Raw genomic sequence first — 13,644 nt, forward strand, 5'->3', positions numbered from 1 at the left:
TTTACGGTTGATAATCCTCTTCAAATTCACTACTTAAATTTACTCCAAACTAGAGCTTATATATCCATATATACGATTTATAACTTGCATAATATTTACATTATAAGTCTTGGGGATTGGATTGACAATTATGATTTGGCGGCCGATGGTTAGTGTTGGTTGTTAACCAACATGGTAGTATTATATAAACGAAACATTAATATGGACTGATGTTCGGTCTTAATTACCACTCTACTTAGATATAAAATTTTGCAGTTAATGGTGAACGCAAAAGGGTTACACGTACGTACGAAGTTGTATACATATATAAGTAAGCATCAAATTAAACACAGAGAGAGGCGTAGTACGTACCTAGCTATATGATGTGGACGATTGATTGGGATGTACGTATGCTAAAAACAATATACACGGCCATGTGATACTTGTACCCCTTGTGCATTTCTACATATATACGATCCAACCTTTGAAATTTAAATTGTTTACCCTTATAATAACCATCCTTCACATTAGCAATTACTCTACACCAACAACTCCAGCTAAATTCTATCTCTCTCTCTCTATAATACACTAGCGAGGACGTCAAATGTAATAAGAGTAGGAACAAGTACCTTTTCATCCACCAAAATTTAACCTATGTATATAAATATACTACATTACCATTTACCAAATATCCATCTTACATATATTACTCATCATCAAGTTCCTACTTTCTCTCTGACAAAAAACACAGAGTAAGTAAGAATGGTACAGACGAAGAAGTTCAGAGGTGTCAGGCAACGCCATTGGGGTTCTTGGGTCGCTGAGATTCGTCATCCTCTCTTGTACCTTTCTTCTTTCTTTCCTTTTTTCTGCGTTATTCATTTATTTCCCCTATCTGATTCATTTAAGTACACAACCACATACATATATATACATGATCGTCTAACTCATTTCTGGTGTATCTTCCTTAGTTGTTTCCCTCTCCTTAGCTAACACATGAAATCCATTTTTACATCTAGATACGTAAATATCAATAAGTTATTGGACTATATTCACCATGCTTAATCATTAATTAATTTTGACATGCATGATGATTATTATAAAAACAAAGGAAGCGGAGGATTTGGCTAGGGACGTTCGAGACCGCTGAGGAGGCAGCAAGAGCATACGATGAGGCCGCCGTTTTAATGAGCGGCCGCAACGCCAAGACCAACTTTCCCTTCAACAACAACACCGGAGACACATCCGAGGGCAAAACCGATATTTCATCTTCGTCCACAATATCATCCTCATCATCTTCATCGCTCTCTTCCATCCTCAGCGCTAAACTGAGGAAATGCTGCAAGTCTCCTTCTCCATCCCTCACCTGCCTCCGTCTCGACACGGCCAGCTCCCACATCGGCGTCTGGCAGAAACGGGCCGGTTCCAAGTCTGACTCCAGCTGGGTCATGACGGTGGAGCTCGGTGCCGCCAGCTCCTCCCAAGAGACTACTAGTAAAGATTCACAAGACGATCTTGCTCCGACCACTGAACTTGAGGTTGGTGGCAGAGGAGAAGAAGGGATGGATGAGGAAGAGAAGGTTGCTTTGCAAATGATAGAGGAGCTTCTCAATACAAACTAAACCTTATTTGCTTATATATATGTACCTATTTTTATTGCTGATTTACAGCCATAATAATCAATTATACTGTCTATTTTATGCATCGTTTTTATATTTAAAAGGTGTTAGCTATATATTGTTTCTCTTATTTCCACATTTGTATCTAATAAAGTATTGATGTTTGTAACTCAAATCCAGAAGTGACCTTTTTATTTTTGTATTCTTTGTTAGTCTTATAATTGGATACATAGAATAATCAAATTATATAATGTTACATAGCACAAGAGGGCGTGAAATGATAGCAAAGCTTCTAATGAAGGTGACTTTAATTTGTCTCCTGATTAAATGAGACTGATCAAAGAAGACCCACTCTTCAATATAGCGGGATAGTCGACAATACAAAATTTGATGTTAATTATTCGAATTTCCAGGATTTTTCTTTAAACGTTGAATCGTCGTAATTACGAATGTAAGAAACTTAAAATAAAATTAAAAAACATCTGAAAATTTCATTAATCAAATCATAAATTGCCAATAATCTTTTGCGTAAATGCCTTATCTAGATAAACTCTAAATTAATATTTGAATACGATCTAAATATATTTGGACGTCACCCAAAATCTTCTTTGCATCACTTTCGAATTAAATGTATATATGAAATAAACTACATATAAAAGGTGTTGATTGATGAGTTATCTTTCTCTTCAATGTTGTAATTGCTCAGAGAAATTAAATAGTTGGTGAAATTAGGTTTGTATATATATATCATGTATCCCCACAAAACACATGCATTCAGATTTTTTGTTCTTTGTAGTGGGATTCTGTTAATTGCACGCATGAGTCTAGACTAGTAGTCTATACAACAACATTAATGAAATACAATTCACATAATGCATTCCCAGGAATTAATCCCTCCATCAGAATCTCGTAGTTTGCCGTAATTAAGCCTGAAGGTATGAGTGTTGGTCTTATAGCCACTTAGCCAAATCTATAATTAATCGCAATGCAACGTCAAATTAATTACCACTATTAAGCTTGTTTAGTGGTCACATGACCACCATATATTGAACCTTCGTTATAAGGTATACTCGGAATATACGGAGGATTTAGGATCACTAGTCCATCATATGAATTCCGTTATTAATATTTTTCGTACGTAAGAGATGGATATATTCAGAAGTTGAGAAGAAGATGCTTAAACAAACGAAAATGGACTACTACTATAGTCTCTACATAACGTACTTTGTCTAACCGAGAGAGGAAGGCGCATTAATTTAAAACCAAAAAAGATTGTTATTGATGATGAACGTATCTTTCATTTCTGTTTTTGTATTTGTATATATAATAAATTTATCAATCTCACGCATATATATTATCTTATTTTTTATATATCTCAACGTCTAATTGTGACGTTTTGCATCAACGACGATGATTGAATCCTTAAAACGTCCCAAATCAACCATTTGAGTTTTGTCCACCACAATTAATCACATGCAAATAAAATTTCCACAAGTGTCGTAACACAAACGTGATAAAAAGATATCAATATATAAACTAATACATCAATAAAATTCATATAAAAAAAGATGGAAGTCAGAAATGATAAGAGTTAGGATTCTTTAGGTTTTTAAAAAAAGTACAAATGAAGGGCAAAACGAATTAGGTTAAAGAAGAGGTTCAACTTTAACTTCCACAGTAGCTTGTTTGTACTTGTTTGTGCTCATCTTTATGACTTGTCCTCTTTAACTGTAACTTGCACTTAAGCCATTCATACAATGTAATAGTATAATTAATATTTGTTTTTATTCTTTCCCCAAGCTCACGAGTTTAATAAAATTTATTTACAGAGAAAATTGGCTATAACATGCAAGTAGTGTAAAAGAGGGAGAAAAAAGAAATAATGAAGATAACAAGAATGAAAAAGATGGTCTCTACTTTCTCTCGTTAGATTTGGAACAATGACACATTTCCTTTTAACTCTCCATTGATGTTGACCTTTCATTTTTTAACTATCAACATCTCTTCTCTTCCCCATCTCACTTACCTATCAAGTATCTACGTCCACCTATACAGACAAATTAACAAGAAAGATATGGGTATATTCATTTCACAGAGTGGCTATTTCAGTTCACAAGATTTAATCGTAGTTATATCAAATAATGAAGACCCAATAACGAAAGGCAGGAAGACTTTTGTCAATAAACCAATTTATAAAAAAATAAAAAAAATTGAAATATTCGAACCAATGTAATTACGAAAAAGCCCCTTGTCAAATTTTATTTAAGGCTTTGTTGAGTAATTACGAAAAGTAAAGTAAATTAATGTTGAAAAAGTAAAAAATTGACCCAAGTAAAAAGAAAAAAAGTAAGAGAAGCGAAAATGTTTTGAGGTAGAGAAGAGGAAGAATCGATAAAGGATCCCGAAGAAAGGCTAAAAGGAAGAAACTTGAGAGAGGAAGATCATGATCCTAGCCGTGTTGTTCGCCAATTCCGTTGGGAATGTTTTGATCGAAAGGTTGGCTCTTTAGATCTCAATTTCTCTTTTCCTCCAATCTTGTCATCGATTTCCGCAATCAGTTTCTTCTGCTCACATTCATTTGATCGAAAACCTCTTAGCTCGTTTTCGTTGACTCTCTAAGGTCCCATATCAAACATTGCCGTCGCGATTGTTCTTCTTTGTAGATCTGGGTTATGAATTTGTTGAATTGTCAGATTAGGGTTTTCGATAGCTTGATTTTTCCTTGTAATTCATATGCAGTGTCTCTGACTACTCTTTGGTTGAGATTGGATTTCAATCTCCCTCTGTGCATACTAGATCTGGAGATATCTCAAACATTTGATTCTGGAGAAGATAAAGTTTCATGTTTTGTGATGCATCTACATTGTTTTTGTCCCCAACTCTGTATCAGTGCTAGTTTCGACCCACTTGCCTAGTTTAATTGTATTGGCTTTTGCTCCAAATATATTCTTAATACCTTAAGTATATCATTGTGCTCCCTTATCACATTGTGGAATTTGGCTTGCAAGGCTAGTGGGTCGAAATTACCACTGATACAGAGTTGGGATCACCTAGTAGATCTGAAATCAGAGGGTGTCTGATCACCAACACACGTGACTTGTCTAATCTTTAGTAGCAAATCATCAGAAGGCATTTTTATCTTGCAGGTTCAATGGAGTACCAGCTGAGGAACGGCTCCACTGGCGATCTTTCTTGGTCAAGTTGGGAGCAGATAATCTCAAAGGCGTTAAAAATGAGGAGCTTCTCGTTGCTTGCCACAAGTACATCATTCTACCTCTAGTATCCTTTTCGATAAAACTACGAAACCAAACAAACAACAGTTTTTTGGGTATACAAGTAACAGAGAGTTTGTTGTGCAGGTCGGTTTATATCGTGTACACAATGCTAGGGGATGTTAGCATCTTCCTTGTTGGCAAAGACGAGTACGATGAACTTGCTTGTAAGCCTTTTCTCCTCTTTGTAAACTGACTGATCTCTGTTTCATTCAGAGTTTTTGATTCTGTGTTGTTCTTTTCTGTGGTGCAGTGGCAGAAACCATATATATCATAACAGCGGCTGTGAAAGACGTATGCGGAAAGCCTCCAACCGAGCGAGTGTTTTTGGATAAATATGGAAGGATTTGCTTGTGTCTTGATGAAATCGTTTGGAACGGACTTCTGGAGAACACCGACAAAGACAGGATCAAGAGACTCATCAGATTGAAACCTCCTTCTGAAGTTTGATTTGCTCCAACCAAACCACACATTCTTCTTTTACTCATTTTACGACCTTTCTCATTCTCCACCGATTGTTGTTTGTTGAATCACTTCTCTCTATCAAATATTCGACTATCAACTACTGCTGTTGTTCGATCAGTCCATTTTGTAGTGTGTTTTTTTTATCCTTCATTTTGTAGTGTCACATAATAAAGAAAAAATTCCTATCCAGAGGCTTTTTCCTGCTATCTAATTTGTAGTATTCAAAGGCCTAAAAAAAACTGCAACTCAATATCCAGAGACTTTCCTAACAAATAATACAATAAAAGAGAGAATGTGTTTCGAAAATTTGAAGTGGAACATCCTGTTGTGGAAGCCCCTTTGGCCCATTGGTTGATCAAAGGTTGATTAATGCTTCTACACTAAGAGGTCTGGAGTTCGAGTCCCAGATATTGCGATTTATTAACAAATTTGCAGATTAATGGAGGCAAGTGTGCAGGAGATCTCCAGCGATGTACAATTATAGCCGTGCGCCAGGATTCTACGCAGAGAAGGAAGTGTCGCTAGGTCGTGGATCATTGAAGGTATTCATCAAGATCATGAAGAAGGAAGTGTAGTCTGTCGTGGATCTACTAAGGGTCGGCAGAAATTGTCAGTTGTAGAATCGTCTATGTAACAGTTCTCATAATTTGCAATTAATAATAAATCTAGATGGCAAAAAAAAAGAAGTGGAACATCCTGCATAGCGAAGTACTTCTTACTATTAATTTTTTTTTTTTGAGTCTCTTCTCTACAAAAATTAAGCACTTCCCATTAATGGGCCTTCCATTTGCTTGGTAAACAAAATATATTTTGCAGAATGCACTAAAGCTGTCTCGACTATGTTAGTTGAAACAAAACTATTTAAATCAAATTTGAAAATGAGGGAAAAAAAAGAAGAAAAGGTTAAAAAGCTTTATCAAATCTTTAGTTGGATTTAAGCTTAGATTTCATCGGCCCTTCGACAGAAGAAAAGGCTATAGATAAAAAGTAACAAGTATAAAGTAAATTTAAAACGTGTTGGTGGGTGTATAATAGTCGAAGCAAGTGACCAATCTACACTCACTGAAAATGTAATAATCAACTTTTAAAGCTAATTCAGTATGTTTTAGAATTATGGGGTACGAAACTATAAAATGAAATCATAGAAGATCATGCGAGATTAGGTGGAACTTAACAATCCTGCTAAAATCCAAAAACTCGATAAATGTGAGTTATACTGTCATACGATAAATAAATATAAAAAAAGGACCTAAAAGCATTTTTATTGGAAGTCTCTTAAGTCTTAACAATGAAAAAAAATCATAAAATAAAATTATGAGAATTCCATAAAAGAGCTTTTAATTTGAGATATCCATAAGAAACCTTTTCTCTCCTTAACACATTGATATATGTCTTTTTATGTGTTTTCTATTAATTTTTACAAATTATAAAGGAAAATTATATGTATACCAATTAAATAGTTTATATGGTGTTCTTTTTATTATATTTTAAACCATAAAATAAATGATCTATATTGGTATTATTTTAATTGATATTAATTAAGGTAAATACAAACTATTAAACTAATATTGTTTTAGTTATAACTTGATATGTTTATAATTAGTTAATACAATAATTATATTTAAAATGTAGTTTGATATATTTGAAAATATTAAATTTTAAAATTAAATAAGATTAAAATAATAGTAGTTATATTTATGAGATACTCTATAGAATATAGATATCTCATCAATAGAGATGCTCTACCACTTTTTTATTTTCTTTATTTTTATTGGATTTTTATATATATAACTAAACAAAATTTGAAATAGTCACATATATAAATATAAAAAAGGTTTAAATAGTTTCACCTATGACAATTGTTTTTTATTTTTTATGAATCATATAAATAATACCGCAACATGTCTGAATAATATTATAAAAATATCTTAAAGAAAATCATTTGGTAATTGGGACGGCCCAATTTGCACTGGACACGGCAACAAATGACCAAATTCTATACAGAAAAACAACAAACGAGTAACGTTTGAGAATACTGACGTGTCCCAATATGAGAAGTTGTGACTGTCTGAGTCAGCTTGTATGAGTTCTTACGTGTTGAACTAATCCTGACACTGCCAGGCAGGAATGAGTAATCACAACATTTTTCATTTGTAACCGCCCAATTTCACCTTTTCTTTTTACCAATCACATCATTTTTCAATTATTTACGTATTAGGTGTACGTTGTTCATTATAACCTTGTTAGTTCTCTTCTAATCATTCCTATTACGTAGTAATTAAATATTTACGTAATAGATAAGATTATATCTTCAGTTGAAATTATTGACTAGGAAACTTTTTTTTTTAATACCATGCATTTGACGAATTTATCCATTTATATTCATTGTTAAATTTGTTAATATATCTAACTATCAAACCTAAATCGACGTGTCACACTCAAACTTATAATCAAAGACTAAACCAAATACAGAAAAATAAGATCTTATAGGCCAAATTTGTTTGGTACGTTCGTGTGACTATGATCCAAATAAAAATACATAGTTTTTTTTAATTTTTAAATATAATTATGAAAGGTTAAAAATCCATAAAAAAAAATAGCCATATTTGCTTAAGACGCTAGCTTTTCTATAAATACATCATAGCCATGTGTAATTGATCATCAGATTAAGTTCCGTGGTTATCCCATTAACCTTCTTTCTACACAACACAAACTATATATAAAGATCACACATGTAATAATAAATTCTGCAACTATTACAATCATTCTCGCTTGTTGTATCAACGTAGACGTCATTGTATTTGGATTGTTGAATAAAGGCGGCGTTACTTTTTTTTCTTTCTTTTTGCCTCTTAGGATCTTTGTCTCTGGAAAATGAAGGAAAACGCAGGTAACCCTTTGCATCTCACGTCACTGAACCATGTCTCTGTCTTGTGCCGTTCCGTCGACGAATCTATGAACTTTTACCAAAAGGTGTTAGGGTTCATCCCGATTCGAAGACCTGAATCCTTGAATTTTGAAGGCGCTTGGTAATTATCATTTTCTTTTAATATATATATCTGAATTTTTGAGGGAAAATTAATTATCAATGAGTTTTTACATGTTCTTTTTTTTTTGGGTTTAGGTTGTTTGGTCATGGGATTGGAATACACCTACTCTGTGCCCCAGAACCAGAGAAACTTCCCAAGAAAACTGCGATTAATCCCAAGGATAATCACATCTCTTTCCAGGTATTTTTTATTGTTATTCTCAGTTTGGCCCTGTTTTTTTTTAATATTTATTTTGCTTTTTAAGCCCTGAACCATAATCTACGTTCATACAAGCTCTGTATTTAGATGTTGTCACAGGACATTTGTCTATATCTATGAATCTTTTGTGCAAAACACAAACTCAGAATTATTTATTATTAAGGAAAAAAATCTAAAATTATGTTAGTTTCCTAAGTAAAGTTAGATTTTTTTAGTAAAGTTTGGAGTGGCTTATGATAACTATGAATGAAATAAAGTAAACTAATTTATGAGAGAACAAAAGATCCTAGAGAAAATGACAAGGAATACGTTAAGTGTAGAGAGAAAAAAGGACAATAGAAGGTGGGGCTTTCAGCTAGAGGTCAAGTTTTGTGAGGTAGAAGTATTCATTGTTCCAATTATTAACAACAAACAATTTGGTTTTGAAAAATCAAAACATCCTTAACTTTTATAGTTGTGTAATAGAAATGGTAGTTAGGAATTAGACAACAAACCATTTGGTTTTAAGAATCAAACATCTTGTGTTTGGTATGTGTGTGAAGAGTTTATGAAGAGGAGATTGGTCCCGATTATAGTTGTTACTCTGTTTTGAGCATATATAAGATTATAGGAGAAAATTTGGCCTGAAATAACAAGAGTTGTGAATTGTGGAAATACAGTGTGAGAGTATGGGAGTAGTGGAGAAGCAGCTGGAGGAAATGGGGATAGAGTATGTAAGGGCATTAGTAGAAGAAGGAGGGATCCAAGTGGACCAGCTCTTCTTCCACGACCCTGATGGCTTCATGATCGAGATCTGCAACTGTGACAGCCTCCCCGTTGTCCCCCTCGTAGGAGGAATGGCTCGGTCTTGCTCAAGAGTCAAACTCCACCAGATGGTGCAGCCACAACCGCAGACTCAGATCCACCAAGTGGTCTACCCCTAAACAGCTCACTTTATCTTTATATATTGTGTGTGTTTGTGTATTATTGGTGTGCTTGGTTTTGGGTGGAATATTCAATAAGAGACCGATGTGAATCAGCGAATGTGATGCCCTTCGAGGAAATGATCATTCCTTTTGCTCCACAGGCTAATATAATATAATCAAGGGAAATAATGCTTACATATGTAAATTGGTTAATGAAGTTGGTTCTATTTAACGCTTTTGTGCAATGCAACTAAAGAGACCACTCTCTCCCCCAAGAAATGCATTCTAGACCCTCCTATATGTTAGGAATCCCATAGCTACGTTGACTATCTACAACAAAGGCTTGTAAAGAGCCTTCCAAGGTAGTTCGTAAGAGGCGTCCGTAATACATGTTTGGCTCGGCAAAACTCCTCAAGATAAGGCGATTCGTATTCCCTTTGGTTTAGAAGTTCACAAATTCGATTGAGAAGGAAAAAATAAAAAATATATAAAAGTTGATACAGTATTGCTAAGTCACCTTACATTTATTATATTGTAACAAAAAAATACCAGAAAATTTACCTAAAGAATGAATCCCACATCTAAAAGAAAGAAGATCTATAATAGCCATAAAATTTTATCCATACGTTGGAATCTCATGAACCATAGAATATATATAAAAGACAAAAATTAATAGAAAGAATACATGTGTGTATTGATAAGTAGTGTTAAGGGCCTCGGGAGAGCATGTTTTCGATGGATTCGAGACGCTGGAGAAGAAGCTGATTTCTGAACTTTGTGATGAAAGCTTCTGCGCATTTGTCCACGTCCATAGATGCCTTCCTCTCCACCTTCTTATTCCTCGTTTCTGTAATAAAAATGTTAGTGGTACCATTACGACTCTCTTTTGCGGAACTCATCATCTTCGTGTTCTTGTTGTTGTTGTTGTTGTTGTTCATGGTTGTCGGTTGATATGTGTGTGTATAAAGAGTGCTTGTGTTTCCAGATTTGATTTTTGAGAGATGGTGAATTGTTAGATGCTCGAGACCTATGTATTTATAGCGGATTTCCAATATGATTTTTTTCTAAAAAATAATAATAATAATTAGATATGAAGGAAACGAGAAGACTTTTTCTCTTTACGGAAACCATATTTGAATGTTGAAGGAATAAAAAGAAATGGAATCTTGAATCTCAAGTTATACACGCGACTTATTAACAACAACAAAAACGTTATCTAAGCGACTCAGAGCCAGAGGAATGATCTACAAAGCACCGTCTCTACTTTATTGTTTATATTTGTCTTTATTAATTCTATTGAAATGTATATTCTCTGCAAAGATTATAATCATGGAGGATAACTAATATTTATGTTATCAAATTTCTATTACCAGCACAAAGATTAACTTCTTTGTTTTACATCTTCGGCTTATTGTTTTAGAGTGATTCCACTTCTCACATCTTTTGCATCAAACAGATTAATTACGCATATGTTGTACAAAATAAATTAAATGGGATATTATTTTTCTATTTAAGAAAAGATGTATACGTTAATCCTCTTTTAATTAGTGGAATAATACATCATCAAATCTAAGATTCCGCTTGAAAGAAATAAAAGAGGTTGCCTAACTACATATTGAATTTGACTTTGTTAATTTGGAGAAACAAGGAAGCAAGATTCCAAAAAGCTATATATAATTTGACTTTGTTGTTGTTGTTGTTTTTTTTTTTTTTTTCAATACCGCACGAATTACGGCTTAAGCATTGGAGATTAACCTCGTTAATTAACTCACCGCCCACAGTTCCCATTGTCGCCGCTCCGGTAACTGGTACTGCTTATTTTCTTACCAAGAAGAGCAATAAAATACAATAACAAAGAAGAGATCATGTGGCTTAAGTTAGCATATAACCTAACTCTAACCGAACTAATTAGTTTCCGGCAGATTCGTTGAATCATATATTATACATATTAACATATACCAAATTTAATAGAATATTGGTTCAAACTTTAAAGCCAACGTACTTTAGTTTCTGACTGAGGACACGTCTGTCTAAGTGTCACAAATCGTCATCATAAAAAAAACAAACGTACGTGTCAAAATTTCTTGTTTCGAAAAATATAAAACCAATATAAACAGATTAATACATGATTCAGTTATAACTTATAACTAAGCAAGATCAATACTAGATTTGGTTTAATTTTTTTATTTTTTTTTATTTGGCTTTATTTTACTTACTAAACTTATTAAAAATCCGAACCAACTTCGGATTGGACATCCTTAAGCAAGAAAACATATCTAGAAGGTCTCTTTTGCCAAGAGACAGAGAACTTGCTTCATAAAAGTTGACACAATTGGTGTTTTTTTTTTTTTTGGACAAAGACCCAATTGGTTTTTTTTTTTTGAACAAAGACCCAATTGGTTAACTTCAAGAAATATAAGCTTTAAAATTATAACTACAGTATCTCCTTTATATTGGGCTACTAAGATAATGGGCCGAAAGAGCGGTAATAGGCCCAAAGAGCCATGTTTCAAGAAATGACCGATGGGACTCCACAGAGACCAAGCGACGGCCATGGGAACCCTTTTCAGAGTCTCACTTGGTCTACTTCCGGTTTCCGCCGCCGTGACATGTCGCTCGATCCGATTCCCCGTTTCGAGACCCAGTTCCTCACACTTATTGAACCGTAAGCTGTATAATTTGCCTTCTTCTTCTTCCTCATCCTCTTTGTCGACAAAAGCCGGTTGGTTGTTGGGTCTGGGGGAGAAGAAAAAGAAAGTGGATTTACCGGAGATAGTGGCAGCTGGAGACCCGGTTCTGCACGAGAAGGCCCGAGAAGTTGACCCGGAAGAAATCGGGTCGGAGCGTATTCAGAAGATAATTGATGATATGATTAAAGTGATGAGATTGGCTCCTGGAGTTGGCCTCGCTGCTCCTCAAATTGGTGTTCCCTTAAGGGTAAGTCTAAATGTTTTTTTTTTCTTTCTAATTTGTCCCCTTTCAAAGCAAATGATTAAATTGTTTTTTTCATGTTGTGATGATGCAGATTATTGTATTGGAAGATACAAAAGAGTATATAAGTTACGCACCAAAGGAAGAGATTCTTGCTCAAGAAAGACGTCATTTTGATCTCATGGTAAAGAGTATAAATATAGAGTGCTTAAGAGTTGTTACATTTGAGACTAGAACAAAAAATGTTGACTTTTGTGGTGGGTTTGGTTAGGTGATGGTGAATCCGGTTCTCAAGGAGAGAAGCAACAAGAAAGCTCTCTTCTTTGAAGGATGTTTGAGTGTTAATGGATTCAGAGCTGCGGTGGAGAGATACCTAGAAGTGGTAGTGACAGGCTACGATCGTCAAGGAAAGAGGATCGAAGTGAATGCTTCAGGTTGGCAAGCGAGGATTTTGCAACATGAGTGTGATCATTTGGATGGTAATCTTTATGTTGATAAGATGGTACCACGCACTTTTAGGACAGTCGACAACTTGGACTTGCCTCTAGCTGAGGGCTGTCCTAAGCTCGGGCCTCAATGACAGACTCTTCAAGAAAAGTTGTAATCTTATGTTTTGATTCTTTACTTAAACTCTGAGCTTGACTCAAAGATGAAACTTTGTCGGAAAGAGTTTTTTTTTGGTCTGGTCATGGATTGAAGATTTTCATTTAATAAAAAAATATAACTTAAAGACAGAAAATATTAGTACAATTAAAGACAGCTATTCTATAAATGGTAGTGTGATGTTTTGCTTGATCCGGACAAGACACGGTGGCGTAGCCGTTAAATGCGGCGGTGAAACGGCCCTCCCCCTCGGCGGGTCCAGTAAGTATATAATTAGAAAGGGAAAATTCCCAAAAAAAACCTCAATTATTTTTTATTTGGACGTTTAATACCCATTTATTTTCGGTTGGAAGAAAAATACACATATTAATAAAATTGTGCGATTTAATATCCAAACAATTAAAGGTTGTTATTTTCATACTGACGATCTCACAACAAAAATAAAATTCCAATTTTACCCTTACTATTTCAATTAATTATTAACTTTTACATTACGTCACAATAGTTTTTTATTTAAATAAAAATTAATTTTATAAATATTTCATTTCTTTGTTATCCCAAAAAAAAATTCAAAAAAATTTTCAAAATAATTTGCAGTTTAATTTACAAATATTTAATTTTA

The 13,644-nt window shown here is 34.1% G+C and overlaps 5 protein-coding genes across 6 annotated transcripts; 4 read left to right on the top strand and 1 right to left on the bottom strand.

Moving 5' to 3' along the window:
- Positions 1 to 273: 273 nt before the first annotated feature.
- LOC9328926 (ethylene-responsive transcription factor WIN1) lies at positions 274 to 1,800 on the top strand. The gene is made up of 2 exons (XM_002890053.2): positions 274 to 821; positions 1,091 to 1,800. Exons 1-2 carry the CDS (start codon positions 742 to 744, stop codon positions 1,599 to 1,601), a joined length of 591 nt encoding a protein of 196 aa, XP_002890099.1. The 5' UTR covers positions 274 to 741; the 3' UTR covers positions 1,602 to 1,800.
- Positions 1,801 to 3,936: 2,136 nt separating this feature from the next.
- On the top strand, positions 3,937 to 5,541 carry LOC9326162. The gene is made up of 4 exons (XM_021014906.1): positions 3,937 to 4,094; positions 4,745 to 4,858; positions 4,958 to 5,037; positions 5,124 to 5,541. Exons 1-4 carry the CDS (start codon positions 4,042 to 4,044, stop codon positions 5,318 to 5,320), a joined length of 444 nt encoding a protein of 147 aa, XP_020870565.1. The 5' UTR covers positions 3,937 to 4,041; the 3' UTR covers positions 5,321 to 5,541.
- A 2,277-nt stretch (positions 5,542 to 7,818) lies between these two features.
- On the top strand, positions 7,819 to 9,724 carry LOC9326163. 2 transcript variants are annotated; one of them, XM_021015344.1, is made up of 4 exons: positions 7,972 to 8,069; positions 8,192 to 8,364; positions 8,460 to 8,565; positions 9,243 to 9,724. In XM_021015344.1, the coding sequence occupies exons 2-4, from the start codon at positions 8,210 to 8,212 to the stop codon at positions 9,504 to 9,506; spliced, it is 525 nt and encodes a 174-aa protein (XP_020871003.1). In that variant the 5' UTR covers positions 7,972 to 8,069; positions 8,192 to 8,209; the 3' UTR covers positions 9,507 to 9,724. The 2 variants fall into 2 exon arrangements, with proteins under 2 accessions (XP_002890101.1, XP_020871003.1); XM_002890055.2 differs by having other exon boundaries at positions 7,819 to 8,364.
- Positions 9,725 to 9,993: 269 nt separating this feature from the next.
- LOC9326164 lies at positions 9,994 to 11,419 on the bottom strand. Its single transcript, XM_021015345.1, has one exon. The coding sequence runs from the start codon at positions 10,424 to 10,426 to the stop codon at positions 10,196 to 10,198; it is 231 nt and encodes a 76-aa protein (XP_020871004.1). The 5' UTR covers positions 10,427 to 11,419; the 3' UTR covers positions 9,994 to 10,195.
- A 576-nt stretch (positions 11,420 to 11,995) lies between these two features.
- On the top strand, positions 11,996 to 13,158 carry LOC9328927 (peptide deformylase 1A, chloroplastic/mitochondrial). The gene is made up of 3 exons (XM_002890056.2): positions 11,996 to 12,425; positions 12,514 to 12,603; positions 12,691 to 13,158. Exons 1-3 carry the CDS (start codon positions 12,012 to 12,014, stop codon positions 12,997 to 12,999), a joined length of 813 nt encoding a protein of 270 aa, XP_002890102.1. The 5' UTR covers positions 11,996 to 12,011; the 3' UTR covers positions 13,000 to 13,158.
- Positions 13,159 to 13,644: the final 486 nt, after the last annotated feature.

This window comes from Arabidopsis lyrata, assembly GCF_000004255.2.
Source record: "Arabidopsis lyrata subsp. lyrata unplaced genomic scaffold ARALYscaffold_1, whole genome shotgun sequence".
Taxonomy (NCBI): Eukaryota; Viridiplantae; Streptophyta; class Magnoliopsida; order Brassicales; family Brassicaceae; genus Arabidopsis; species Arabidopsis lyrata.

Coding starts and splice junctions, on each gene's coding strand:
- LOC9326164 (XM_021015345.1), bottom strand. CDS start 10,426: ATGAACAACAACAACAACAACAACAAGAACACGAAGATGATGAGTTCC.
- LOC9326163 (XM_002890055.2), top strand. CDS start 8,210: ATGAAGGAAAACGCAGGTAACCCTTTGCATCTCACGTCACTGAACCAT. Junction 8,365..8,459: donor TTGAATTTTGAAGGCGCTTG/GTAATTATCATT, acceptor TTTTGGGTTTAG/GTTGTTTGGTCATGGGATTG. Junction 8,566..9,242: donor ATAATCACATCTCTTTCCAG/GTATTTTTTATT, acceptor GTGGAAATACAG/TGTGAGAGTATGGGAGTAGT.
- LOC9328927 (XM_002890056.2), top strand. CDS start 12,012: ATGGGACTCCACAGAGACCAAGCGACGGCCATGGGAACCCTTTTCAGA. Junction 12,426..12,513: donor AAATTGGTGTTCCCTTAAGG/GTAAGTCTAAAT, acceptor GTGATGATGCAG/ATTATTGTATTGGAAGATAC. Junction 12,604..12,690: donor GACGTCATTTTGATCTCATG/GTAAAGAGTATA, acceptor GGGTTTGGTTAG/GTGATGGTGAATCCGGTTCT.
- LOC9328926 (XM_002890053.2), top strand. CDS start 742: ATGGTACAGACGAAGAAGTTCAGAGGTGTCAGGCAACGCCATTGGGGT. Junction 822..1,090: donor GAGATTCGTCATCCTCTCTT/GTACCTTTCTTC, acceptor ATAAAAACAAAG/GAAGCGGAGGATTTGGCTAG.
- LOC9326162 (XM_021014906.1), top strand. CDS start 4,042: ATGATCCTAGCCGTGTTGTTCGCCAATTCCGTTGGGAATGTTTTGATC. Junction 4,095..4,744: donor GGGAATGTTTTGATCGAAAG/GTTGGCTCTTTA, acceptor TTTATCTTGCAG/GTTCAATGGAGTACCAGCTG. Junction 5,038..5,123: donor CGAGTACGATGAACTTGCTT/GTAAGCCTTTTC, acceptor TCTGTGGTGCAG/TGGCAGAAACCATATATATC.